This window comes from Passer domesticus, chromosome 4 (assembly GCF_036417665.1).
Source record: "Passer domesticus isolate bPasDom1 chromosome 4, bPasDom1.hap1, whole genome shotgun sequence".
Lineage (NCBI taxonomy): Eukaryota > Metazoa > Chordata > Aves > Passeriformes > Passeridae > Passer > Passer domesticus.
Window position 1 is genome coordinate 24595305 of NC_087477.1, and position 25199 is coordinate 24620503.

A 25199-nucleotide genomic window follows, 5' to 3' on the forward strand; every position below is an offset into this window, starting at 1 on the left:
TTAGGTTAGTAGTATTTATTGGTTCAGAAAAATCATGGATACATGTGGGGGAAACACTGGGTTTTTTTGGCTATGAAGTAGTTAAATTTTTCTGCTGTTAATGAATGTAGAAGTTTTCTGCACTTGGGTTGTTTGATAAGAAGTCAGTGAACCTCATTCCACCATTTTCTTGAAAGCTGTTAAGCTGCTAATTACAGAAGTAAGCAGGATTCATCAATTTTCGTGCAGTAGTGGGAGTCTGTTCATCCGGGCTCAGAAAAGGAGATTTTCATTTATGTCCTCTGCAACAAAGAAGAAGAAAACATTAACATTTATGCCAAAGAGACGTTTTTATGCTGTATCACTATCAATAAAGTGGCTGATGCTATGAATGAGCAATCAGTGGCAGAAGTATACATGTACTAAGATAACTCCTTGCAGCTTCATCCTTCATGACTGGTAAAATGTCATCAGAAGAGCTGGAAAAATTCTGGGAAGAGCAAAGGTTCTGTGTGTCTGACTTCTGACCAGCATCAGCCTCCTCTTAAATTAGGGACTTGCTAGTAGGATTTTGAACACATTTCTTCAGTCTGCTTGTTTGGCCAAATGCCTACTGTCCCATAACTCTTCTGGGATTAATCTGTGCTGTGTTAACCCTGCTGACCTTTTGCAGTCTTGTTACTAGTGTTCTGTTTTCCTCTGGGCACAGGAGCCATGGGCTTCTGCTCACAATTTATTTGCCTTACTTTGAGGTCTGAGTAATGTTCTTGGCAGGAACATTCTGTCAGGTACATCTGCCTGTTCTTTTAGGCTTACCTTCCTTAATCCCAAAGCAGTGGCACCATTCCTTCAAAGCAATGAGTTTGTCCTGGTCTCCATCACACTCTTGGAAGAAACGGGTTATGCAGTGTTCCATGGGAACAAGGGAGGCTCTCAAGGGTGCAAGCTCCGAGTGTGTTAATAATCTGAAAGAAAGGGCAGGTATGGAGAGCTGCATTTCCTTAACAAATCAGCAGGATTATCAAAGCTCATCTAAGATGCTAGAAGAAAACAATGGTTTTATTAGAGATGCCCCAGTGGATTTTGTTGTGGTGCTTCTGTAGTGAATATGTCCCAGGTCATGATAAAGATATCTAATATTTGATGAGCTAAAATACTTCTGCTGCATGTTTTTTGCCAACATCTTTTTTCCTAGAACAAGTATTACTTTTTTAGTAATTACAGGCACTGAAAGGAGCAACTTGCTCACAAGTCATAATTTGTGGACTTTTGCTGTTAATCCTCAGGATATCAAGCTTGCAAAGTGCTTAACTATATTCTAAAACAGTAGGTGTGATTGTCCTGAGATATTGAAGGTGTGAACTTGGAAGTACACATCCCATCACTGGTTGATATGACCAAAAGCTTGAAATCTGAGTTATGTTCTCAGAAGGTGGAAGCTTGCTCTGAACTGTGACTATATCTGCTCCTTAAACTGAGAGCCCTCTGTGGTGTTAGTTGAAAACTATCCACTCACTATTGGATTTTTGCTGCCAGGACTCTGTACTTAGCCTGTTTCTCTTATCTTCAGCAATAACAGGACTTCTTCCTGGCTGAGAGCATTAGTGGGTATTAAGACACTGTAGAACTTACAGTGTAATACATGATCGTGCAAGGCAAGAGGATAGCAGATTCTAACCTAGGGTATGACCAGGAAAACAATGAGAGAAAAAGTTCTGTGTTAGAGAGGGGGTGATACTGGCTTCTAACAGCTGAGGGACTGGTTCTGTATGTAGAGAATCCCTTAGGGTTTTTAGAAAAGTTAAACAACCTGAGTTTAGTCAGCAAATCAGAACTGAACCATAGGTATTTTTTTACCTGTCAACAGGGTGCTGATCAAGCTGGTGAAACTGCCAGTGCACAGGGTACACATACATGTGGTAATTTTTCTCAAAGTCGTGCAGGAGCAGCTCAACTGGGTGGTCACCAGCCACAAGGCGCTTGTCATTCTGGTAGATCTTTTTTACCTGAACTCAACACAGAAATTGTTTTTTTTTTTTTTTTTTGTTTTGGGTTGAAGATCTGTCCTGAAGAGAACTATCTGACAAGAAGGTGTTTTGGAGAAATGAAACTTGATAATGAAATACCCCTAGGGAAATGTGTTTTAGTGTTGGTGACCATATGCAGCATGAAAGGCTTGCCTTCAGTAGTCCTGGACATTGTTGGTGCTGTTTATGTCACCTTTGGCAATAACTAGAAAGGAAGTGCATTCTTGTGGTGTAATTGTCAGACTCAGCTAAGGGGGGCAGAAACCCCAGCTTGTTAGGAGATTAAACCAGTTTTGTCACATCTTCTGTCCTGAGGTAAGCAACACATGTTTTGATGGGAAATAAGCCATCTAGAAGTTATCTAGTTCATGCCAGTTTGTGTGAGATGTTCTGGGCTAGTCCCTGTAACGGCTCTGTGGTCTTATTTGGAAAGGATTGCTGACCTTATTCCTTTGCTTTTCAGTTAGAATCCCAGAAGTGTTCAGGTCACGTTCATAATATTGAATGAGGATGTTCTTAAGCCAGTCTCGCATCCGGAGGGGAAACTGATCCACTTCATAGTCAGTACAGGGGGGGATGTCTGTGCCAAAGAGAAAAGCTTTTGTTAACCAGTCATTTGTTAAGTCCCCATTCGAGCATTTCTGAGATTTGAGATCTACTTCCAGTAAAAATTAGAATTGATGGATCTGTAATACGTAAAATTTTGAATGCACCTAATATGTTCAATTATAAATCTACAATTTTTAGTGCACGTGCTTAACCAGTTGTGCAAGCCACAACCTTTATATATGTGTGCAGCTTTTGAGCATAGTTGTGCAGTGAAGCTCTAATCAGTCAGCTGCATGAAAGTAGAGTTTTTAACAGCAAAGGAATATTCTGGCTGGGAATGCATTTTCCTCCTACCATATGCAGCAGTCGAAGAGGTTCGAAATCAGTTCTGGGTTTTAGATCTTGACTTCTGCATTTTGCATCTAAGTTTGTTTAATGTTTTTTGGGTTTTTGTTTTCCCTGGGGGTTTGAGATGTACATTTTCATTTATTGACTCTCGGTGAACACTTTTTCTGGTCAAGGATTTACAGAAATCTTCAAAGGCTATAGCAATAGAAACATATAAGACACTTCAGGGGAAGATAAGGTCAACAACAAATTGGTGTAAGCACAGGAGAGATGTCTAGGTTTCAGATACTTTTAAGCATATTTAGGGTTTTGAAGGCCTTAATTAGCAGATAATTGATGCACAGGTGGCGGATTACAGGAAGAAGGGTAATTTAGGGCTGGCAGGTGGGTTAAGGCTGCTGTCTCTTTATACCAAGCTGAATTCCTCAAAGGAAAAGAAGCTTACGTTTGCAGGAGCCCATATAGTCTAGGTGCAGCTGGCGTCCTAGTTTTGTCCCTTCCAGTTGACATTTGGTGCCAAAGAGTTGACATGTGCCATCATAAGTCTTGTTATCCGTACCACAAACCTAGAGGAAGGAAAACCACCACCCCACCACAGTGTTGAGAAAAATCCTTGTCACTCAGAGGCATTACAGTATGAAAAGCATCATTGACATGTGGTGAATACCACAGGGAGTGCGTGTGATCAGAAGTATTGGAGTTAGTGGTTGTTGTATGCCCCCATGAGGACGAGTTGTCTTTACTTGTACGCCCAGTTATGCAACACTTCAGTTTAATTCTATTGTTGTAGTATAGTCTCTGAGATGCTGTGGGATTATTTCACTGGATGTGTACTAAGCATGTGCTCTAAAATACCAAATGGATACATAGAATTTTTAGTGACAGGGAAGAGCTACAATCCCTGAGACTGAGTGAAGCAAGCCAGTTACTGTGAAGTTACATGGGTTCGTACTGCCCTCAAACCACACTCAATGAGTTTGGGTGCTTTATACTTAATTTTTCAATTACTGGAATCACTCAAACCCACTTGCATGCTTTTTAGGGTAGAACCATGCTAAATAATAGCAGGGGAATATGTTATCTTGTTAACGCTTTAGGTGGCTTTTCCCAGTCCTGTGAAATACTCACATGCTCATAGTCTTTGGTGGGAGGGCAAGCAGCAGGATCTTGGCAAATGCAGTGGGGTTTCCCTTGTTTGTCTGCGTGACAGACTTTGCCTCTTTTGCAGTGGAAGTTCCGGCATGTGTCTGGCAGTCCTAGCAGGAAAGAGGGACTATTAGAGGTGATGGGATGAAGCCAAGTGTTTGTCAGACACTACTGAGAGCCAAAGTAAAACACAGCCCAGTATTCATCAAGAAGTTCAAATGCATTTTTAAGTTTGTTATGAAGCTGGACCTTGTATTGAATAAAACAAGCCAAACTTTAAATGAGAATTTTTGTGAGACTTCTAGCAGTCCCAGGTTTGAATTGGATGGGGAAATAATTATTTAATTTATTTTTTTTTTAGAAAAAGCTGTTTGTTCTGTAGGTATTGATGTTTCACTTCCAGCTTCCTTTGGTGAAACATATCCCATCTGTCTTTGCTGAATCAAGCACTGGCCTTTGTCCCACTCCTACTTGAATTCAAGCTACTGTTCTGAAACTGAAAGCTCTCAGCACAAGGTAAGCCCCATTTCTGTATAACTGACACAAAAAATTGTGCACTGCCTACAAATGTTTTTCACTAACGAATTACTAAATCCAAGGGAGTGTGGAAGGAATTCTCTGGGAGCACAGGATTAGGCACAAGTACAGTTCAGTCACGTGAAATCCTGTGCTGCAAAAGGCAGAAGAGAAATGCAGGCCAGCAGATTCCCCAGCTGCAGAGAGTTGGGAGTTACATGACGGCTTTGCTTGGGGCTTACCAAGGAGAGCCTCCTCATTGTTGTTGCTGACACTTTCCATCTCACCATGGGAACTGTCTGTAGTCTTAACCTGCACATCACAGAGGCATAAGCAGAAAGTTGTGGTAAATCTTGGGAAGAAAAAAATACTTGGACTAATTTTTTTTCAGGTCCAAATACAGAGCTGACTGAGGCACAGTTTGCTCTGTTTTTAGCAGAGAGAGGTTGCTAAGCAAAATCTGTGAGAAGAGCATAAAGCCTCTGGTAGTATTACCATGCTTTTGTTATTGGGGAAAAAATAGAGTAGGAGGTAGAGAGAGAGAGAGAGAAATGGGAGCTCAGTAAGGCCTGAGTTTCTTGTAATTATTCTATTGACTCTAGTCTGCCTTTCCAAGCTGTTCACTTCTGTGGAGTAGCATTTAAAATCTTTGTGAGAGATGAGTGAACAGGCTGGCCTGGTAAGCTGGAGGCTGGGTTTCAGGTTTTGCATCTGTGTATCTGTATTTATTTGTGTGTTTCATTACACACCCCACTGGGTCTGGAGCTCTTATGTGAATGATGTTCACTTCCTTTCTGGCTCCAGTTCACCTAAGTGCTGTGGGTGCAGTGACACAGCGTGAACCAGAGGAATAGTGAGTATAAGGGGAGATGAGACTTCTGCATATTTAGAAGTCACCTGCTTTTCTCCAACAGGTCATTTCAATCATCAGGAATTTAAATTTAGAATTGGTCCCTCCCCCGCTTTTTGTAGTATTCAAGTTTTATTTTAAAGATAATTTACCTTATCTTGACTGCCCATTGAATTCATGTTCTGAATGGAGCTACTAATTTTCTGTTGTTGCCTGTTGTCAGAATCAGGTGGCTCATGATCATAATAATCTTGTTCAGAGTGAGCAAGGTCTTTAATCTTGACAGTTTGGTAATCCTCAGTCTCTCTGTGAACTGCAGTATCATCTTCAGTGGTTCCTTCCCCTTCAGGCTCGGTACTGGTGCTCTCCTGGTCATTACTCTGGATTCTCTCCTCTTCCTCATAGGCTGTTTCTTTCCAGGGATTGCTGAGATATTCCTCACGATCAATGTCACCACTGTCATGACCATCATCATCATTACTGTCTTCCCTATCATGTATTTTCACCACTGTGTCATGATCACTCTGATAGTTCACTTGAATATGGTATTTTCTCTCTTGACTTTGCTGTTTGCCATCCTGATATTCATTATGGGTTTGTTGAGAGAGGGGGATTTCTTCTTTATAGGACTTCTTCCTGTCCTCCCTCTCTTCTTCCTCTTGGTCAAATTTCTCACTGTGTCTCTTGGTTTTCCAGGTTGGTTGGCTGGAATCACTCAGGAGTTCATCTAATTGCATGCTGTTCTCAGGTTGCTGTCTTTTGTATTGGTCACCTTGACGTGTCTCATGGTCTTTGTGCTTTGTGTCTCTGTAATCAGTTTCTTCACCCCATTTCTCGTCCTCTTCTTCCATGCTTTCCTCATCATTGTTTTCACTGGTTTTTTCGGGCAGGCCAACAGCATTTTTGTTATATTTCCACATGTTATGCTCATGGTGAAGGCTGAAAGCACTCACTGGGTGTTCTGCGCGGCCTGGAAGGTGTTGGTTTGCCATGTTCCCATGTTTCTCATGTTTCCTGAGCTGCTCATGCTCAGAGCTGGATTGCTCTCTGCCACTGCTCCCAGAATCACTGTCCTGGTTGTCAGAAGCCAAACCTAGTTTATTGTGCAGTGCAAGGAAATTGATGCTTTTCAGGCTGTTTTTCACTTGATGCTCACTCCCAGTTCTTCCTTGTTTCTTAATGGTCTGGGGCTCATCCCTGTCTTCAGAGCCTGGTTTTAAGTTTCTGGGAGTGGGCAGCAAATCACTCTTGTCTACATACCCTGTGTTCTCTTCCCTTGAGGCTTCAGCATGAATATATTCACTCTTAAAAAAATTAAAATAACAGAATAATAAATCTTAGGATTTATTTGAAGCTGATGTGGTGTTATTTTTGCCTTGTATGGCACTGGCTTTGTTTTCTTTGTATGTGCTCCTCTTAAACTAGCCCAGAGCATGGCATTCACAGCTAATGTGTCTTCTCTTTCTCAGAAAATGTTTATCTCTACCTTCTTTTATTGTTGGAGTTTCTGGAGAGATCTGTGCAACTCTGTTTCAGAAAGATGCATATGGGTGTCTTGTGAAATCTCAAAATACTTAATTACTATTTTAGTCATAACCATAGGCACTTGTAGGCTGCAGTAATTATCACTTACCTCAGGGAAGGGGGATGCAAAATATAAAGTGCCTTTTTTTTTTTCTTAATCTGTCAAGCCAATAGCAAAAGTGGTACCTTCAGTGGAAATGGTTCAAGTGCTTGAGGAGAAAGCAGGTACCAAAATTACTGTCAGGTCTTGCTGAAGCAATTACCTTTCTGCTGCTGTGGGTGTCTCTGAGCAACACCTAGGGATGTTCAGTGTTGCTTATTGCTTACAACAATATAGAACCTGATGCTGATATTCCTTAAAGCTTTTGGGGGGTTTAATTTGGGAAGAATGGTCCTTCTCGCTTGGTCCATCCAAGCTGCTGGAATAGCTTTTTCCTTTAGTTTGACTGCTTGGAATCAAGCACTCTACTCACAAACGCTTTTATTTCTTTTATTTTTAAAGGTAGGATTGGAAATATTAATTTGATTCTTGTAGATCAGCCATTTCCTATTTCCTAATGTCAAAGTGGTATCTTAATGTTTTACAATTTTGTCTTTTGCCCGGCGTCCTTGCTGGTGTGGAAATAGTACTAGGAACTATATTAACTGTATCAATTCCAACTCTTAACTTTTTCAGGGGAAGATTGTATGTTTGCTCCAATCTAACAGAAATTCACTGTGGAGCTTTTCCAAAATTTTACAGATTCAGAAAACACAAGGCCAAACAGACTTTAAGATTTTCTGTTGTGGGTACCTGTGCTTGAAGCAGCAGTTTGAGAAAGATTTGGCTCATGTCTTGACAGGAAGCCTTGTCCTGCACCAGTTTTGCAGAGATGTGCCTGGATACAGCTTCCAGATGCTGCTTTCTGTTATACCTTTCTCCCCTGGGTAAAATCAGCTCTTAGAGCTCAGGTGCTTGTGAAGGAACTTGGGCAAATTTCAGTCACTATCTGGTATTAGGTACTGTGGGGGAGAGCTGGCTTTTGATAGATGATGCACACACTTGAAACTGATGATTCATTGGCTATTTTTGTTTCGTTTTGATGCCAGTGTCTTATGTGTGTTGTTTCTGGTAGACAGCTGTAGGCTGCAAACTAATCTTTATACCATTTCCTCTGCTGGATACTTCATTAGGAAAATTATTTATTTTTTTGTTTTTGTGTTGCAGAGCATGATCCAGATTGATATGAAATGTATCTGGAAAGTTGTATAGAGTGGTATATAATTTATAATTAAAAATCCTTTAAATGGTTAACATAAGAGTTGGGATTTTGAATCTCTTACTAAAGAGCATGATCTGAGTTTAGTAGTTCTGAAACACCCAGTGGCTTGGAGACAAGATCCATTGTGTCTGAGTCACAAAGGCTCACCAGAACAGTGCAATAAAAAGGAATTTTTATTTGGGTCTGCCATGAATGCAAAACTGTGGGCTTTGTCCTTAGCACACATATGTGGCATAGGGAGGGCTGGTGAAATCCTCTGTCTCATTGCCATCAGAGCATCTGGCCTGTCAGCCACAGAGTACTCTGCCAGGAAAAGCTGTGTCTAATGCTCTGCACCATGAATAATGGAACATATGGTGGCTAAAATTTTCACATATTTGAGATGGTGTGATAAATTGAGGATTTCATCCTCCTCCTATACTGGAGCTGTGATAACATTAATTTTGGCTGTCACTGGAGCGTATTACTTGTGCAAGTATGGGTATTCGTTTAAGGTAATTTCGTCAATAAGTGAAACTTCCATTTTGAGCTTTAGATTTTGTCCTGTTTGCAGTTGTTAATATGCAAGGCATGAGACACTTGGCACTAATTCTTGAGGTGAGAGGGCCTAAAGTTTTTTAACATAAATGAATTTGCCAACCAGTATGTATGTGGTAATGTGTTTTTATATTTGAGAAGAATAATGTAAGTTACTTCCTATTGTTCAAAGAACAAGAAGAGTACCTTTTCTGGAGTTTTCTGTCTGTGAGTTCTGAGCTTGTGGTTTACAGGATGGGTCTAAAAAAGACAAATATATGAATATCTGCACATCCATAAGCATAGAAGATTCTCAGAATGGGAAATGAAGTGCCTGATAATAATAGCATGGTGACGACTTACTGAAATAGCAAAAACTGGTCCTACAAGACAAATGAAGAGGGCTACAGCCTTCATGTTTTCCAGATCTTGTAGAGGACAATAGTTGATGGTACAGGTTTAGAGGTTTCCTTTCTGCAAGAAACATGAAAACAAAACACGTTAGGATTTGGGTGTAATGACCTAGCAATGGCTGATGGAAGCAATGTAGTGGCTGCCGTAAATTGTTAAGTCTAGAGACCCACAAAATTGTTATGCAGTGTCCTGTAAACTCAGGTGTGAGACCAGCTTAACTAGAGGCCACTTCAGTCTCAGTTCTTTGACAGTGATTAAGCTATAGGCTGTGTTCAGAAACTCCAGGTGGGGGTTACTGAGAGGCAGAGCTGTGAATGGACAGAGGCTAAGTATTTAAACAGAAATAGTTGTAAGTATTTATCCACCCCTATGAGATACCACTTGGTGCAAAATGCCTCTTTTTTGAGGCACTGAACTCTGAGGCAGTGCCTGCTTGTGGCACTTCTATGGCTGAGGTGTCTCTTGGCTGCTCCTCCCTCTGTCTGGTAGGAATAATTAAGGGGTGAAATTCTGCTCAGCAGGTCTCCAAGCTCAGAAGTGCTGCCCAGGCTGCATGAAGAAGGGGTGCAGTCCTGCTTTGGATGCAGTCCTGCTTCTGTGTTTTCTAGGAAATTGTCACCTGAAGTGTACACTTTTGGAAGATGCCTCTGTTAAATATTGTTTAATGTCATTATCTTTCCATTAATGAAGATCAAAATACTCATTAGTGGGGTATATCTCGTATGCAATCCATTTTTCCTTGCAGTTAGTCTCCAAATTACCTCTTGACTAATTATCTATTATCACTTTGGCATTCACAGTTAGCTGTCTAAGATGTTTTCAGAGGGAACAGCAGAATACAACAAAAGCCAATAATGAGCATATGCAAAATGCCTCACTGGGCTGGATATGGGCAGTCAGTTCAGATCAAGGCAAGTGTGGTTAGACTGAGGATTATGCAGGCAACTTGTCAGAAATGCAGGGCAACAATCCAATTTCGTGTAAAGCCCTAAAAACTGCATACTGTGCTTTTTGAAGGCCTGGCAAGTGGCTGAGGAAAGAAGCATTTGAATGCCAGGTAGGCTTGATTTCCATTTCTTTCTGTTGCTGGTGAACAACACAGACCATCAAAACTTAACTGAGTTTTCTTTTTTAAAACTCTCATTTGTCATATTTGTTTTGGTAAACTGGTTTGAGAATTATAAATTACAAGTTCTCCATGCTGTGTTTTATTTATAATTGCAATTTTCTAATTTGGCTTGTCTCTGTAAAAGTTGCCTCTACCACCTTTGCTGAAATAATCAAAAACTAGTTGGAATGAATCTGGGTTAAGATGGCAGGACAGGGCTTTTGCATTTTCTTTTTAACAGCAAGCCCGCAGCAGCCCATAGGAAGTATAAGTCTTGAATTAAGTATTTGGTCTTGAATAAGTATTAAATTATTAGGGAAGCCTTACCACACTGATTGGAATGTGCTATGATGGATGGTGTGATTATATTTTTTACACTAAATGGGAAGGCATTTCATTCTTGCTTTAATTTCCAAATATGTCCTAAAAAAGAGAATTTTTAAAAGCAAGCTGTTGTAACACATAAGTTTAATAGAACTGTCAGAAAGGAGCGATTACACAAGCTTTTTTTAAAAAAATACTAGCATAGAGACATCTCTCTGGGAAAATGAAATCATTACAGGAATGAAATCTGCAGGAGAATCTGTAGGAAGACTTAGCTAAAAGGTGAATAGGAAAATTTCTTGTGTACGATGGGGTTTATGACCAAGAAATGAGTAATTTAACAATACTTCATCTTGGGTTATTGAGCAAACAATGCTAACTAGGGGTACTGGGTTTGCATGGCAAGGAGGCTACAGGGCTGCCATTCTGATAGTGTCAGCAGCCACTTGAAATGCTAACAAATGACATGGATTTTAATAAAAGTATAAGTGTGATGCTTTTAAATTACAGGTATAGCACATTCCTGTTTCCAGATATGTTTCAAAAGCCCTTGTGAGAGCAGAGCACATTATACATGTAGAAGCTGGTTCATGTGTGCACAAACATAAAAGTGGAAGACACATTTTGAGGCAGATTTCTGATCTGAGTAAAGGAAGAGAGCACAAAAAGAAAAAAAATCAAAGCATTAAAACTAATTCACTCATTCTGTACCAGTAAATAGCTGATAATGAGAATTGATCCCTCTGATGCTGCCAGTTTTACAGCTGCAAAAGCCATCAGACACAAGTCCTTGATGGCTGAGTGCAGTAAGATCAAAACCAAACCAAAAGTATTTCAGGTCAAGTTAAAAAATTTTTAAACAAGCCATTCACATTAACTTACTGTAATTGTTTAATCTCTTATGTTTGCTTTCTACCACTTAATTTTATTTTCTACTTGTTTAGGTTTTGTTAGATCTTGAGTTTTTAGAGTTTTGTTTTTGTGGGTTGGTTTTTTGTTTGGTTTTTTTCGGTTTATTTTTTAACCAGAGTTGTCTGTAATTTAAGACCAGGTCAAGTCACAATGAGCTGCTTTGATTTAACCTGAGGAGGATCAAAATAAGACTTGCTCATTATGCAGAATTATTTTGATATTAGTCCTCTCCCAGATCCTACATTTCTATCAAGGGCTCCCTGTTTGGTACATGTTTTCACTAGGTCTACCAACACATTTCTGAAAGATTCCTCCAAGACCAGCCAGTATTTCTCTTTCTTTTCCAATATGAGAAAAGAAGCTGAATCTGGTTTTTTGGCCTTGTCTATTGGACTAAGTTTCCTAAACTGATATTTCAAGAGATTGTTGAAGTGTTGGGAAATTAGGTCACACCGTGGCTTTCAGCTGGACCACTGTATGGTTCCAAAGGAGGTGTGTGCTTTTCTTGGCCCTTGTTGGCCGTAATGCTTTATTGTTTTGCAGGATCACTGGAAAAATAATTATTCCAGTGGTAGGATAAGGGTTGTCTTCCTCAACACAGTAACTACACATTGTTTTATCTTACAAAGGTCATTTTCTGTTCTATATATAAACATCTGAACTATGTTATCCTTGAAACAGACGACACTTTATGAAAGCTTCAGCTATTTTGCAGTACGTGGAAAAAAAATTGCAGAGGGTTAGATATAAAGCATTCTAAAGTTTTAATTAAGAATAAAGAAACAGTACCATAGCAGTAGAAGAGGTGCTCCTTCTTGGCCTGCCTCTGATGTGCTGGAAATCCTTGAGCCTTGCAAAATGTTGCTGCTTTTCCTGAGATGTGTTTTGGTGTCTGGACCAGACCTTCTCAGCCTGTGCCTTGTGCTGCAAGTGTCAGTGAAGGAGGATGGGACTCTTTGGCTCTCGGCTGAACAAGGAATCCTAGGCTCCCATGGGACGAGGTGGGGGGCGATGGGCTGGTGGAATTCTCATGGATTAGTTGGATCAGGAAGACAATTTAGCGCTCACGGGCTCTGGGCCAGTGGAGCTCAGCGGCCGTGTGGGAAAGACATGTTCAGTGATTTGCAGGGAGGGGAGCCAAAGGGAGCGGGTGCAGGAGTTTCTGCTGCCTCAGCTGCTCCCAGAAGAGCTGAACCAAGGGATCTGCTGGGGCAGCTACGCTGTTGGCTGGGAAAGTGGAGCACGGGGGATGCCAGTCCCTGCTGAACTGCCCAGTGTTGTTTCAGTATGCCACGCATGGTGCGTGTGAGCCTGCTAAAAGGTAGAAAATCCAAATTAGATATGTAAAACCCAGTACTGATTGGAGGCTCTTGCATAACTCCGAGGAGTTTGCTGTTTGGAAGCTGTTGCTATGGCTGTGCTGCCTGTCTGCCATAGTGACAATGCAGAGTGAGCTGGTGAGGAGTGTGGAAACCTCCACGAGCCTCCGCAGCAGACGCTTTGTGGCTTCTGGTTCTGAAAGCATTAATATGTTTATTCTTTTTTTTTTTTTAATCATCTCATTATTCCATAAAATGCTCCACCTGAACTGGAATACTTTCTAGGAGGTTGTCCAGAAATAGTGGAGTGGATGCACCAATGTAAGAGCAAAGGCACTTCCAGTGATAAAGGCAGCAGATCCAGTCTCAAATTCCACATTTTTCCAATATCCTCTCTTCCTATTGAGGACACTTTCCATATTGTGTTGACATGACTGGAAAAGAGGTTGAAGCAAAATGAAATGAAGTGTGTGAATGGTGAGAACTGTAATGCAAATGCTGAAAAATCAGTCACTTTAGATAATATTTTAATTGGGTCTTTTTAAAGTTATCGTTTTACTGGCTTGTCTTCTGTTCACCCAAAAAGGTAATATACATTGGGTGTTGATGAGAAAAAAATACAGTGAGAAATGTACAAAAATTTACCATGTTTTATGTGGCCAACTGTGAAGTTTATAGTTAATAAAAAAAAAAAGATAAAAACCCAAAAGATCCTGAAATCAGAGCTGAGCCCTCATTCTGTAGACCAAGCAGAAAAAATACCCCTTTGACAAAAGCCCATGAGAAATTCTTTAAATCCTTTTCCCTTTTGTCTCTGCTTCTCTGCCTGGAAACTAATTCATGCCTATTGGAGTTGAAATTCTGCTTGTCTGTCAGCCAGTCGGTGTCTGAAAGGAGTGGGCATTATTTCAGGACTTCCCGTTTGTTTTTTCTTTTGTTGTGCGTGCTGAAAAGATGATTGGTTTTGTCTATTCAAAACTCTTTGTGCTGTGCTGTACCATCAGGTTAGCTTTACTGGGTTATCAAAGATAAGTGTCTTTGCTGTGATTTCTCAATGTTTGAGATATGGATGGGCTCTCAGCTGATAAAAGAAAACTGTTCAGGTGGAAACCCAGAAATTAGGACAAGTACAGCAATGTTAATTTTATGGTAACTAAATATTAACTCTTTTTGTCATAAGATTTTCTGATAATGGCTATTAACCTTGCCTTGAAGTTTTTAATTCACAGGAAAAAAGTGCCAGACTCTGAAGAAATGTGCAGAAACTTGAAGCGGATATTTGTAGGAGTCTGAAGGTTATTATTGGAAAACTGTATGTGATTTGTGGGCTTTGCCTGATTCTGTGTTTAAACAGCTTTCTTGGGACTTGCAGGACAGTGGGGAAGAAACATTTTGGTTTTGAGGATATTGAGGGATTATTGCTTATCAGAGCTGTTGCATATTTACAAAATACTTCATTAAGCAAAATTTTCTATCTTTGCTTTTGATGACAAAATGCTTCAGTTGAGAACATCTCTGGTTGTTTTCTGATGCCACTGGGAGGCCTGGGCTGGTCTTGGAGCCATCAGCCCTAGAGCTCCAGTCCTCAGCCAGGCCCACTGTGTCAGGCAGTGTGCTTTTTGGAAAGCTTTTCAGTGGTGGATTAGGAATTCTCTCACCAGAAAGAGGTGCTGTGCTACTGAGGTGAAGTATGAGGGGAAGAGGGGAGGCAAGCAGTTGCTGAGCTAAGTGAAAGGGAGGATATGCAGCAAACAATAAAGATTAAACATAGAAGAAAGAAAACAGATGAGTACAGGGAGGTGAAAAAAATTGTTTTATCTGTCTCACTGTGGCAGCTGCTAGACAGACACTTTAAACGAAGGCAGAACCTTCAGAAAACCTCAGAGGATTTTGTGTTATATTTATTAATGTGCCTGTCTCTGGCAGCAATGATCTGTGGGTCTAACTGACTATGGGGGAGACAGAATTAGGCTCAAAAGACATTTCTTTTTATTGGAGCTGTCTGTACTTTTGCATACTCAGTCCTGCCAGAGGGTTCATATCTCTGCCCACAAGAGAGTGGTGTTGAGCCATTGGCTTCCGGACCATGTACCAGGCTTCAACTGCCAGGTTTTTAAAATGAAAAGTAAATTTTAACATCAGTGCTCATTCTGATTTACAAATAAAGTTTGGCTGTTCCATCAAATATTCTTTACCCCAAAATGAAAAGGTGTAAGCAAGGTGGAACTCAAGTGTTTTAGTGTAGATAAAGAAACTGTGCACATATACTGGCTATTATATTAACGATATAATACCTATGTGTCTGTGTGTTTTCTCTTTTTACTACAGAGGAAAAAAAACAGGAAAATGAACCACAAAACAACAGACAGACATGAAACAGTTTGAGTCTGATTGCAGTCAGTGCTGATGTGTGTGTGCTGTGGAGTTCCAGGTGATGAAGATCAGAATCTGCCAGGTGGTGTTGGGAGGGCTCTAAGCACATCCCTGGTTGCCTCTTAGCCATTAAATAAGTGATTGGGAAATTTAGGAAGATCTCAGTGTAACTTCCTTCACAAAAGGTGCATCTGAAGCCTTTCATGAGCTGATGAAATGGCCTTCATTTAGATAATGGTATGAATTGTTTAGATTCTCAAAAGATCACAGCCTGTAGCAACTCCCATTGGAAATGCTGGCAAGTGCTGCTTGTCCTTTCCTACTGGAAATAATTGATGGGGTTCATGTGGACCACAGAGGCATTTCATGGGGAGTTTAGTTTTCTTGAGAAGGGTAGAAAAACTGATTGCAGACAGTGCTGGGAGTAGGAGGGAGCTGATGCCTCTGACCAGTTCCGTTCAGTTGTGCCACGCCAAAGGAATATTGGAAGTGGGGGGCCTTCTATGCCTTATTTTTGGGGAGGCAGGAGAATGAGTTGTGACTCTTTAGTTATCTTATAATAGTGATTCTGCCCAGGAAGTTTGCCCAAATATTTTTACATGCATTTCTTTCTCAATTAACTTATCTACAAAATATAAATCACTGATAACTATAGTAAATATAATATATAGATATTGTACATATATATAGTGTACATAGACAAATATAAGTTATAACCTCTGGACTAAGTAATATTAGTACATTACTCCTTTTTTCTTTCTTCAGAAAAAAGAAAGCTTGACTTCCTTCTGAAGGCTTCTTGTGCTGAATTTGGAATTCAGTTTTTTTATATTCTGGAAAATGAATTTTTGGCACAGCTTTTTTGACTCAGAAGGCTGCCCTTCTCTACCATCTTTTTTGACTCCAGAGCAATGCCTAGAGTCCTTTCAAGATTAGCAAGCATCTCTGGAGCATAATAATAAATGCATATGAGCTGCTGATGAGTACATTGAAACTGAGTTATCTCCCAAGAGCTTTATAGTGAAAAATTTCACAAAGTGTGGCTTATAATTTAAAACTTTTAAAAAAATCACAGAGATAAAAAGTTAAAGGTCTGCCTGTGTGTTCTTTTTGTGACCTGCTACTTGGTCAGTTCTGCATCTAAAATCAGGTTCTCTTGAATACAGATGATGTGGTTGCAATTTATCTTTTGCTCTAATCCAGGAGCCCTCCATCACCAGTGTTTTATTCCATACAGCAGTAGTTCTGCCTACAATTCCTTTACTATATCACACTGAGTTTTCCAACCCTTCAGCAATCTCAGTTAGTCAAAACCCTGTTGTGGCTTTTTATTTCTTATTCCACCTGTGTTAAATGCTGTACTGGATGCAGTTCTGTCTGTGGTTTTCATGATGCCTGGGAAGACAAGACGTGCCAGGCAGAGCTCCTATTCCCTGGATGTATGGAATGAGTGACACTTCCCAGTGTGCAGAAAGCAACTCCAAACAGGGCTGAGGCTCCAGCACGGCTGCCCCGTGCTGCTGCTATATCAGGCTTTGTCTGGGATGCAGTCAGGGTGTTAAAGACTCTCATCCCTCTCTCCTGAGAGCTGCTGCCCTGGACTGTGTCATTCTTGACCACAGTGCCTGCATAGGTTGAAATTATATGTTTAAAAAGGAGGGAGAGAAATAAACATCTTGCCCAGCTGAGGAATATTTGAGTCCCATTGGGGAGGAGCTATTTTAAAGCTCAGACTGAAAGATGGCTATTTTTGCCCTTCAGCCAGACAGACTCAGCTAATGGTCTAAATTGTTCAAACAATTTTCTTGACCAAATTCTTAAAAAGAGGAATGAAAATAAGCAGGAAGAGTCCTTAAGCCACCAAGAGCTAGACAGCGCTCAAACCTGAAAAGATCTTATCTATGCCCTTCTGTTCTATGGGGCTGCAGAGATGTGCTTTATTTTTATTATTGTAGTGTGCATTTACTTTAACAATGAGCCAAAGAGATTGAGTTCAGTACAAGGATTTTAAGAGCAATTCTGCTGAAAACACATTGTGGAGGTTGTGCAATCTCCACGTCTGTCTCAAGAGCAGGTTATTCTTTCACTTAATAATTTTAGATGTACAGCATGGCTGGAGGCTTTCGAGGAAGTGTAACACAGCAGGGACTGCTCAGTGTGGCTCATCTTCCTTGTTTCTGATGTTCTGCTGAGCACTTTCCTTAAAACTGCCTGTGTAGATGGGTTTAAATCTTAGGCTAGGGGGAAAACAAGTTTTATATTGTGCATGGGTGCCATTTCATTGGATTTCCAACCTGACTGCCCTGTGAAGCGGCTCTGCAGCTGTTTGGGAGCACCATGAAACAAATATAAGTGGGGCAAAAAGCCAAGTCCACTTGTGATGGGAATCTGATGTAAAAAATGTGTCAATACACACAAAAGACTTTGTCAAGGCTGTTTTTTCAGTGAGTGCTGTGATCTTTGGTGATGACAGAAGGGCAATGAAGCTGGTGAAGGGTCTGGAGTACAAGTCTATTGAGGAATGGCTGAGGGAGCTGGGGGTGTTTAGCCTGGAAAAAAAGGAGGCTCAAGGGAAACCTTATCAGTCTCTACAACTGCCTGAAAGGAGGGTACAGCCAGGTGGGGGTCAGTCTCTTCTCCCCAGCAACCAGCTCAGGACAAGAAGACTGCCTCCAGCTGTGCCAGGGGAGGCTTAGGTTGTAAATTAGGAAGAATTTCTTCACAAGAAAGGGTAATTGGACATTGGAGTGGGCTGCCCAGGGACCTGGTGGAGTCACCATCACTGGAGCTGTTTATGGAAAGAATGGGTGTGGCACTTGGTGCCATGGTCTGGTTGGCATGGTGGTGTTTGGTCACGGGTTGGACTTGGTGATTGCTGAGATCTTTTCCAACCTAAGTGATTCTGTGGCAAGCAGCAAAGCCTTGGTCCATAAGGAGACAAGGATTGTGAAACACTGCAATTAATCTGTGTCTTGTTGTTTCAGGAACAGCATGGTCTTAGCATGGAGTGTCACCCTCTCCTGTCATGGTCCTGGTTCTGCTGATATCCCTTATAGTGTGTGACTTGTTTCAGCTCTAATGCTTGGTCTGTCTTCCTCAGGAATCAGAAAAACCCAAGCGTGATTTTGTACAGCTAAACGAGCCTGTCCTGCTCCTTGGCCTTTCTTACCCTGCCTCCAACTCAGCATTTCAGAGAGCTTCCCTCACCCCTGGGAGCTTGGGGACAGCAGCTCTTGGGGCATTTTGGCTTGGCTGTGCACAACTAGGCATTTCCCTGAATCAGGGAGCTGCTTTTAGGATTTTCAGGGCACAGGAGAGTTTTGGTACCCTCCCCGTGGCATTGTGTCCCCAGTTTCTGGGTGACTGCTCCCCTCTTCCCTCAGGTTTTTCCCCTTGCTTTGTGCATCCTCAACTCCATGCAACCGCCTGTTCCTCAAATAGAAATAAATACTGAGGAGAGTGTGTTATTCGTGCCAGCACAAAGGTCAGGCTACTATCAAACCTGCCATCTGCATGTGTGATGTCTCACAGCCTCTCGAAAGACAAAAATGGGGCTGTGGGAGAGTGGGTGTAATGTCTGTAATGTCTGTTGTTCAGTCAGCCAGGGGTTTAAAAATACCACTTGTGAATGACCTGATGAGAGTGGTTTTAGAAGGCAATCCACGCCCAGCACGTTTCAGTTTTCTGATGGGAAAGGTATTTGAAGAGGTGTTTATATCAAAACAAAATTGACTAAAGAAGAAGGGAACAGGACACTGAGGGGAGATAAATATCTGTGGTGGAGTGGCTGGTGGCTTTCACTGCAGCCCTAATGCCTGTTTGGGGTCTGGATTTGTACTGGGGAGAGGGGAGCAAAGGGGCAGTGAGATGGGTGAGCTGGGAGGGTGATAAGCCTTCCTCGGGTAGCAGGGACCTTCTGTCAGGAAGGGAGGAGTGAGGAGAAACACTCTTGCCGTAAGGTACCCTTCATCTCCTGCTCCACAGCATCAGGGAAGGCATTTAACATGGACTCATTTCCTCTTTAGGCAAAGGTTTGGGTTTAGAGAAGGCTCAGTGTAGTTGAGCTGGTTTAAAGTTTGTGTCTGATCCTCAGTGAACTCCTTAGATTTTTATAGAGATCCACCTCACCTCTTTTTAGGGGTGCCAAATTACTTTTTGGGTGAAGACTTCCTCGATGATTCCAGATGGTCATGTCTGGTTATACTCTGGTATTCAAGATGTGCCTCACGTAGTAAAACTTCAATTCCTATTTATTGAAGTTCTTTATTTTTATTTAAAGAACTTAGTTTATTTCTTTGCCATTGCAGAAACTCCTGGTAAATTACGCAATGCAGTTACAAAACTGTTCCCATTGTCTTTTGCCTAAATTAAGTGATAGTAAAGGAGTAGAGCATTCTTTTGATAGACCTTTTTTGGGGGATATTTTTCTAAAAGGGTTTTTGACTTTATTCTTTTAATCAAAGACTGGTTTTCATTTCCAAGCACCCTTCTCTAGTGCTGTAGCAACAACTTCCTGTCTGTATGAGTTATGCTAATTTCAGTGCTGAAAAGTCCAAAAATAGCTGAGGAGAGAGGAATCAAATTATAGTTTTGCCATGGGATGAGGTAGTGGGAAGGAAAAGGATGCTGTACCTTCTCTCTGTGTGGGCATGGGTGCCTGTCTCCCTGTGCTCAGAAGGAAGCAAGACCCAAACTGGGAGCAAGCAAAGCACTTGTGTGGAAGTACCACCTTATAGAGATCCCTGGCTGTTGCCTGCTTTGCCCCAGAAATTAATTTCCTGAGGTCCACAGCCATTAAAGCACAGCCTGTCAACAGCTCCCCACATTGTGTAGTGCAAGATCTCCATGGCCACCATTTCAGGATCTAATCATTACAGAAAAGGAAAGAAAGGATAATAGTTTGGAATATTTCTACATGTAAAATTCTCCATAATACTATATATTTTCTAGTTTCTTTGTTATCCCCTAAAGACAGAAGTTTTAGCCCAAGTTCTGGTGAGCTGTGCATCACTCTGGGGTCTGCAGTACCCAGCCCATGCCCAGCTCTTGCTCCCATGTGTCAGCCCCTCTGTGATGCATCCCACACCTCCATCACGGAGCATTTCCCTGGGCTGCACCACTGTGATGGAATCATGACTATTAGCCCCATGTTGGCTGTGGGGCTGTCCTGGTACAGGCCAGCAAAGGCTGCGTTTGTTAATGGGAAATGGCTTTTCTGGAAAGATCCCAACCTGAGGGGGATTTGATGATGCCTCTTTGAATGCGCTGTTTGCGTTATCGCTCAGCTAGCTCACACTGGCTGCGGTTTGGGTTTTGGTTTCATTGAAAGGAAAAAAAAGGGGGAAATGAATCAAACTCAAACCTCCCTTTATTCCATTTATTTTTCAGTTGGAGGGAATGGAAAGATTTGAGCTTACCTGCTGGAGCACATTAGTCATATGAAGAGATGATGGCTGTGGGCATGGGCAAGATTTGAATGTGGGCTGGGTAGTGAAGTGCTTAAGCCCACAGTGCTGAGAGGATTATGAGTGAGATGGATCAGCTTATGTGATTCTGGCCTGATTTCTTCAATAAGGAGTGCCAAGACCCTGCTGAAGGTAAAGGATGCCCTGGCACATAAGCTGGGGTGACGCTTCCAGGGATCCTCCTGCGATCCCGTGTGATTGGGCAGACAAAGGAAGTCCTTTCATGGCTTTGCATTCCCATTTGGGCTGGTTCTGGAGAGGAGCCTGGTGGAAGACAGAGGTGATGATGCCACTTCCTTGTAGAAAGCCACAAAGTGTACCATGTAATTACATCTGGGCAGAGCAGGGCTGCTCCCACAGCATGGTTACGTATGTGACTGGAGCAGGCAGTGCCGGAATTTGCAGATTTGTCAGGAGTCAGAAATACTAGAAACCCTCAGGAAAGGTTTTGTCAATAACTGAAGCCCTGAAGTTACTAAAAGGAGTTGGAGGGGGGCTTTGTGTTCCTGCTCCTGCTGTGGGACTGTGCAGGTAGGGAACAGGCAGCACATGGTCTTGACTGTGCTTCCCCAGGCAGCACCTTGTTCTCATTTGTTTGCATCAGTCTTCCCTGCTTGCATAGCAAACATATTTTCACATCTTTTTGTTTGTGACTGGTTATGCAAAATCAAACTCTGTGCACAAGGGTCAATGCTTACCCAGTATTCATTTCTTACAAGCCTTTTTTTTAAAGATTCCTGCTTCTTATCTCCTGTGCAATAATCCTTTATGCATTCAGCGTTCAGAAAAAACCCACCAGTAATGAGAGAGTATTCCAGCAGGAATAGTGAAGAGGAACTAGACTGAGTCAAAAGGTGTTGATTGGCATTGCATTCACACATATGCAGCTGCTTTGAGATGCACCATTGAATTCTACTGGAAGTTTAACAGAGTGTGAATGAGTTGTGTATGAATTCATCTGCCATTTACAGCTGCTCATTTAAGGTGATTGGTATGAAATTACAAAGAACAACTGGAGGGGCAGGGGAAATGGTTAGGAAGTTTTATTTATCGATAAATCAAACAAGGAAGAGTGTTAAAGTCATCATGGAAGAGTGAAGGCTGGATCCAGCCTTTATGACTGGTATCTGAATTGGGTGAATTGACTACTGAAGGAATGAGTTGAAGATCTCCTAAATGTAGGTCTTAAAAGCAAACAGCTTCAATTCCTACTGCAGTCCCTGTGAAAGTGGAGCAGAAATGCAGCCCCCTGCCTCAGGACCAGGGGTGGCTGCTGTCAGTTGCCATGGTGATGTTCCTGAGCTGTATTTTAGGATGCTGGCAGTGAGCTGTGCACAGTTTCCCTGGGAAGTGCACACCAGCGTTTTGGCTGCTGGCTGAGTGCTTGACAGGTTTGTCACCAACAATCCCACGTACTGTTTTCAGGAAAACAATATCCAGTAAGCAACTCCAGATTTTTCTTTGCTGTTCTGATATTCAGAACACGCTTATACTGCTTAAGCTTGGCCTACCCCTCCTCCCTGTATTTAACAACCTTTTTAGGAACCACAGAAAACCAAGAAACATCTCCTTGGATTTAATACTTGTTTCTTGCTGAAAAGCAGTTTATCATAAGCATGTAGATTCCTGTATAGAGTAGCTTCTATGGGATTTTTGTTGCATTGACCTTTGTGCAATATGGAATATTGTGGAAGATGTGGGTACAGCACTCACATAATAATAGTTAATAAAAAGTTAGATTGTGAACCAAATGAAAGTCACCAGATGTGTGATGTGGTGTGCTTTTTTTTTTTTTTGTGGTTGTATTAGTTGAGTCTTCTGTGGCTTTGTGAGTTGTTTGGCATTGCTTGGGTTTTGGTAGTGAGGGGTTTCAGGTTTCCGGGTTTTTTTGGTGGTAGTGGGGTGGTTTTTTGTGTTTGGTGGATTTTTTGCCTTTTTTTATTTTTTCTTGGTTCCTTATGTTATTTTTTTTAAGTCATTAGGATTTTGAGGATTCAAATGTCCTTTGGAGGCATGAGCCAAATTGCTGATGATCTCTTGCTCAGAGCTGCACTGATGGTGTCAGTTTTTCCAGGCTCCCAGGGGACTGTGGTAGTGCTTCCTGTCCAGCTACACCGAGCAGCAATAAATTTAGCCTGAGTGAGCCATAATGACATCACAGGAATCAGAGGACTCCTGACCACTCTCCAAGAGGGTCTGGCTCTCCGTATAAATATCTTCATCCCTTGAGCTGCCAGCCCTGTCCTGACTTCTCTGCCCCTCTGGGCAGCCTGTGCCTCTGCATTACCCATTGGCACTCCTGCAGTGCCTGTTTCATACAATCCATTGCCACCAGTCATTTCCTTCTGATGTTTTTGTCCCCTCCAACAAGAAATCAGGGTGCTGTGACTCAGGAGACAGAAACAGACCTGGCCTGCACAAACAGCACAACTGCCCCTATGTCATCTTGAGCAATTCACTGATGTGATCAGGAGCAAGGCTGGCCCCTGATCACTGCCATATTTTCCTTCCTGAGAGCCCTGGCACTATGCTGCTTTCCAGATCTTTGCAATTCTAATTGGATGGGAGCAAGCACATTGCTTGAGAGATTTTCATATTAAGGGTGCATTATTGTTCCACTTCCAGCTTGTAATTGACAAATACTTACTGCTCTCACCTGCCAAGGGGTTGAATTGTGAGCAGGAAGTGATTGTAAAAGATATTGTACTCTGAATGAGATGTTAGGAGCTGTAATTACCCTCTAGTGTCTGTATGATTGCTGCTGTCAGTGCTGAGCTATTTGACAGCCCAGTGTCACTGGGCTGGAGCTGGAGTTCCAGTAGTGTAGTCTGCAGCTACCTGGTAGCTGTGCCAGCACCGTCAAAACTGGTCCCTGCTGTGAGGCAGAGCTGAGCATCTGTCCCTGCCCTTACTTTGACTGCAGGCAGCAAGATGCAGTTGTGCCTGTGTGCAGGAAGGTGTGTTGGATCTGACAGTGGCCAGGCAGAAGTGAGACCTCCTTACCCACAGCCTCAAATTGTGAAGTCTGATGAAGTCTGATGAAGTCACAGCCTCAAATTAGTGAATTCAGGCAAGTTGGTGGATGAGTATAGATTTATAGGACCAGACAATCCAGTCACACACATCTGGCAGGGATGGCACAAAGCACCTGTCCAGCCACGAGCTCCAGCTGCAGTGGGCATGATGTGGATAGCAGTTATTGCTCCTTCTGTTGTGCTTTGGCAAGAGTGGCACAGAGCAGGTACAACACCTGTGAGCCTTTGTCCCAACAGACCACCAGGGAGATATGCTGGTTTTGCTGGAGCTCATTGCTCAGAGTAGGGTGGTAGAAAAATGCTATAAATAGACATATATAGAGTGTGGGGCTGGCACAAGAGGTGGGCCGTGAGGGATTTTGGGAGCTCGCCTTGCATGGGTTTTGGGAAAGGGCATGGTGCATCTTGTGAGTAGGATAAGGTCGGCACCTCCCTTTGACGTGTCACAGAGACTTCAAGCAATTTGTGATGTCTGAAATAGGTGCCTGAAATAGAGCAAATGACTGGTGCCTTTAAAGTGTCTTTTTTCTCTGGCTGTAGAGGAAACTCCATGGTGGATATGGAATAGGGTTAATGAACCTACCCCTGTGCTGACAGGATGCCAGGGGCGAGGGCTGTTGGTCTTGTGCAGAGGTCTAGCATTAGCAGGTGCCTTGTGTGTGTCTGTATTTCAGGGCCCCTGGACTCAGGCTCCTGTGAGATGTTCTTTTCCAGCAAGGAGAAGTATCAAATTTAGAGGCTTAGAAGAAATCAAGCCTGTGCATGGCTCTATGCTGTGACAAATATGCTGGTAGCTCCATATCACAGCATTTGTAGCTGTTAGGCTTGCTCCCAGAAGGAGTTGGAATATCAGTGTTGCACTTCAAACACCTAAAACGTCATCATTAGCTACTAGGCTCTGTGTCATGTTAATGCTGGGAGTTGCAGACAGTGTTTACTCAGGTAACAAAATGACACTGTGTTATAACACCTGTCACCAGAAAGCGTGGGGGAAAGTGATTTGGATTTGGATCTGACATAAAGTAGGAGTTAGTGCTGAGTGTTTGGTTGAGTACTGAAGACAAGTGCCTTGGGTCCTGCTCTCATCCTAGTCTTCCCTGCTCCCGTCATTCACTGGTCCTTTTCCTTTTGATGCTGCTGTCAAAATCCTTAAGTCTACTCAGGAGAGAAGTGCACCAGCAACATTAATATTATTAAAATACCCTGGACTGGAAAAAAAGAGGGGAATAGTGGTTTTTACAACACTATTTCGTTTTTGAGTTTTTGATGCTGAACTGTCTCGATCAGTGGAGGAGAGCAGCTGTTATGTTCTTCCTCCACCAGCTGGCAGGCTGTAGTGCCAGCTCATCTTTTGGCTTTGGTGTCTCTTATGCCTGCTGCTGTCTGCACTCATTTCTTTGTTCTCGTGAACACCAAGCAGTCCAGACTGTCAAACAGAGGAGTGATATTCCTGCATCTTCTTACCAGCGCTGCCAGTCTTCTAGTTTCTGACTTGGTAGTCTGAGGGTGCCAACTCTAGCCTGGCCAGGCTC

At 42.2% G+C, this 25199-nt stretch overlaps 2 protein-coding genes across 3 annotated transcripts in view; one reads left to right on the forward strand and one right to left on the reverse strand.

Moving 5' to 3' along the window:
• Positions 1 to 12774, reverse strand: SPARCL1 (SPARC like 1). Its single transcript, XM_064416603.1, has 11 exons — positions 12265 to 12774; positions 9081 to 9191; positions 8925 to 8978; positions 5568 to 6719; positions 4808 to 4877; positions 4032 to 4159; positions 3349 to 3469; positions 2450 to 2586; positions 1837 to 1985; positions 796 to 944; positions 1 to 281 (listed from the first exon to the last, which is right to left on the reverse strand). Exons 2-11 carry the CDS (start codon positions 9132 to 9134, stop codon positions 253 to 255), a joined length of 2043 nt encoding a protein of 680 aa, XP_064272673.1. The 5' UTR covers positions 9135 to 9191; positions 12265 to 12774; the 3' UTR covers positions 1 to 252.
• Positions 4166 to 25199, forward strand: part of LOC135298740 (dentin matrix acidic phosphoprotein 1-like) — a 26707-nt gene continuing 5673 nt past the window's right edge. Inside the window, exon 1 of one of the 2 annotated variants that reach the window (XM_064416606.1) lies at positions 4166 to 4565. Coding sequence is in view for 1 of the 2 variants with exons in the window: in XM_064416605.1 (XP_064272675.1) it covers positions 13256 to 13271 (16 nt within the window). In the remaining variant the exon portion in view is untranslated. Of the gene's footprint in view, positions 4566 to 13084; positions 13272 to 25199 lie in introns of those variants that run through there. The other variant, XM_064416605.1, reaches the window with a different exon arrangement.

Bases quoted from the DNA above. Each gene is read 5' to 3' on its own strand.
- SPARCL1 (XM_064416603.1), bottom strand. From the start codon at position 9,134: ATGAAGGCTGTAGCCCTCTTCATTTGTCTTGTAGGACCAGTTTTTGCT. The intron at 4,160-4,807 runs GTAAGCCCCAAG...CTTTCCTGCTAG, and splicing joins CAATGAGGAGGCTCTCCTTG to GACTGCCAGACACATGCCGG. The intron at 2,587-3,348 runs GTAAGCTTCTTT...TCTTTGGCACAG, and splicing joins CTATATGGGCTCCTGCAAAC to ACATCCCCCCCTGTACTGAC.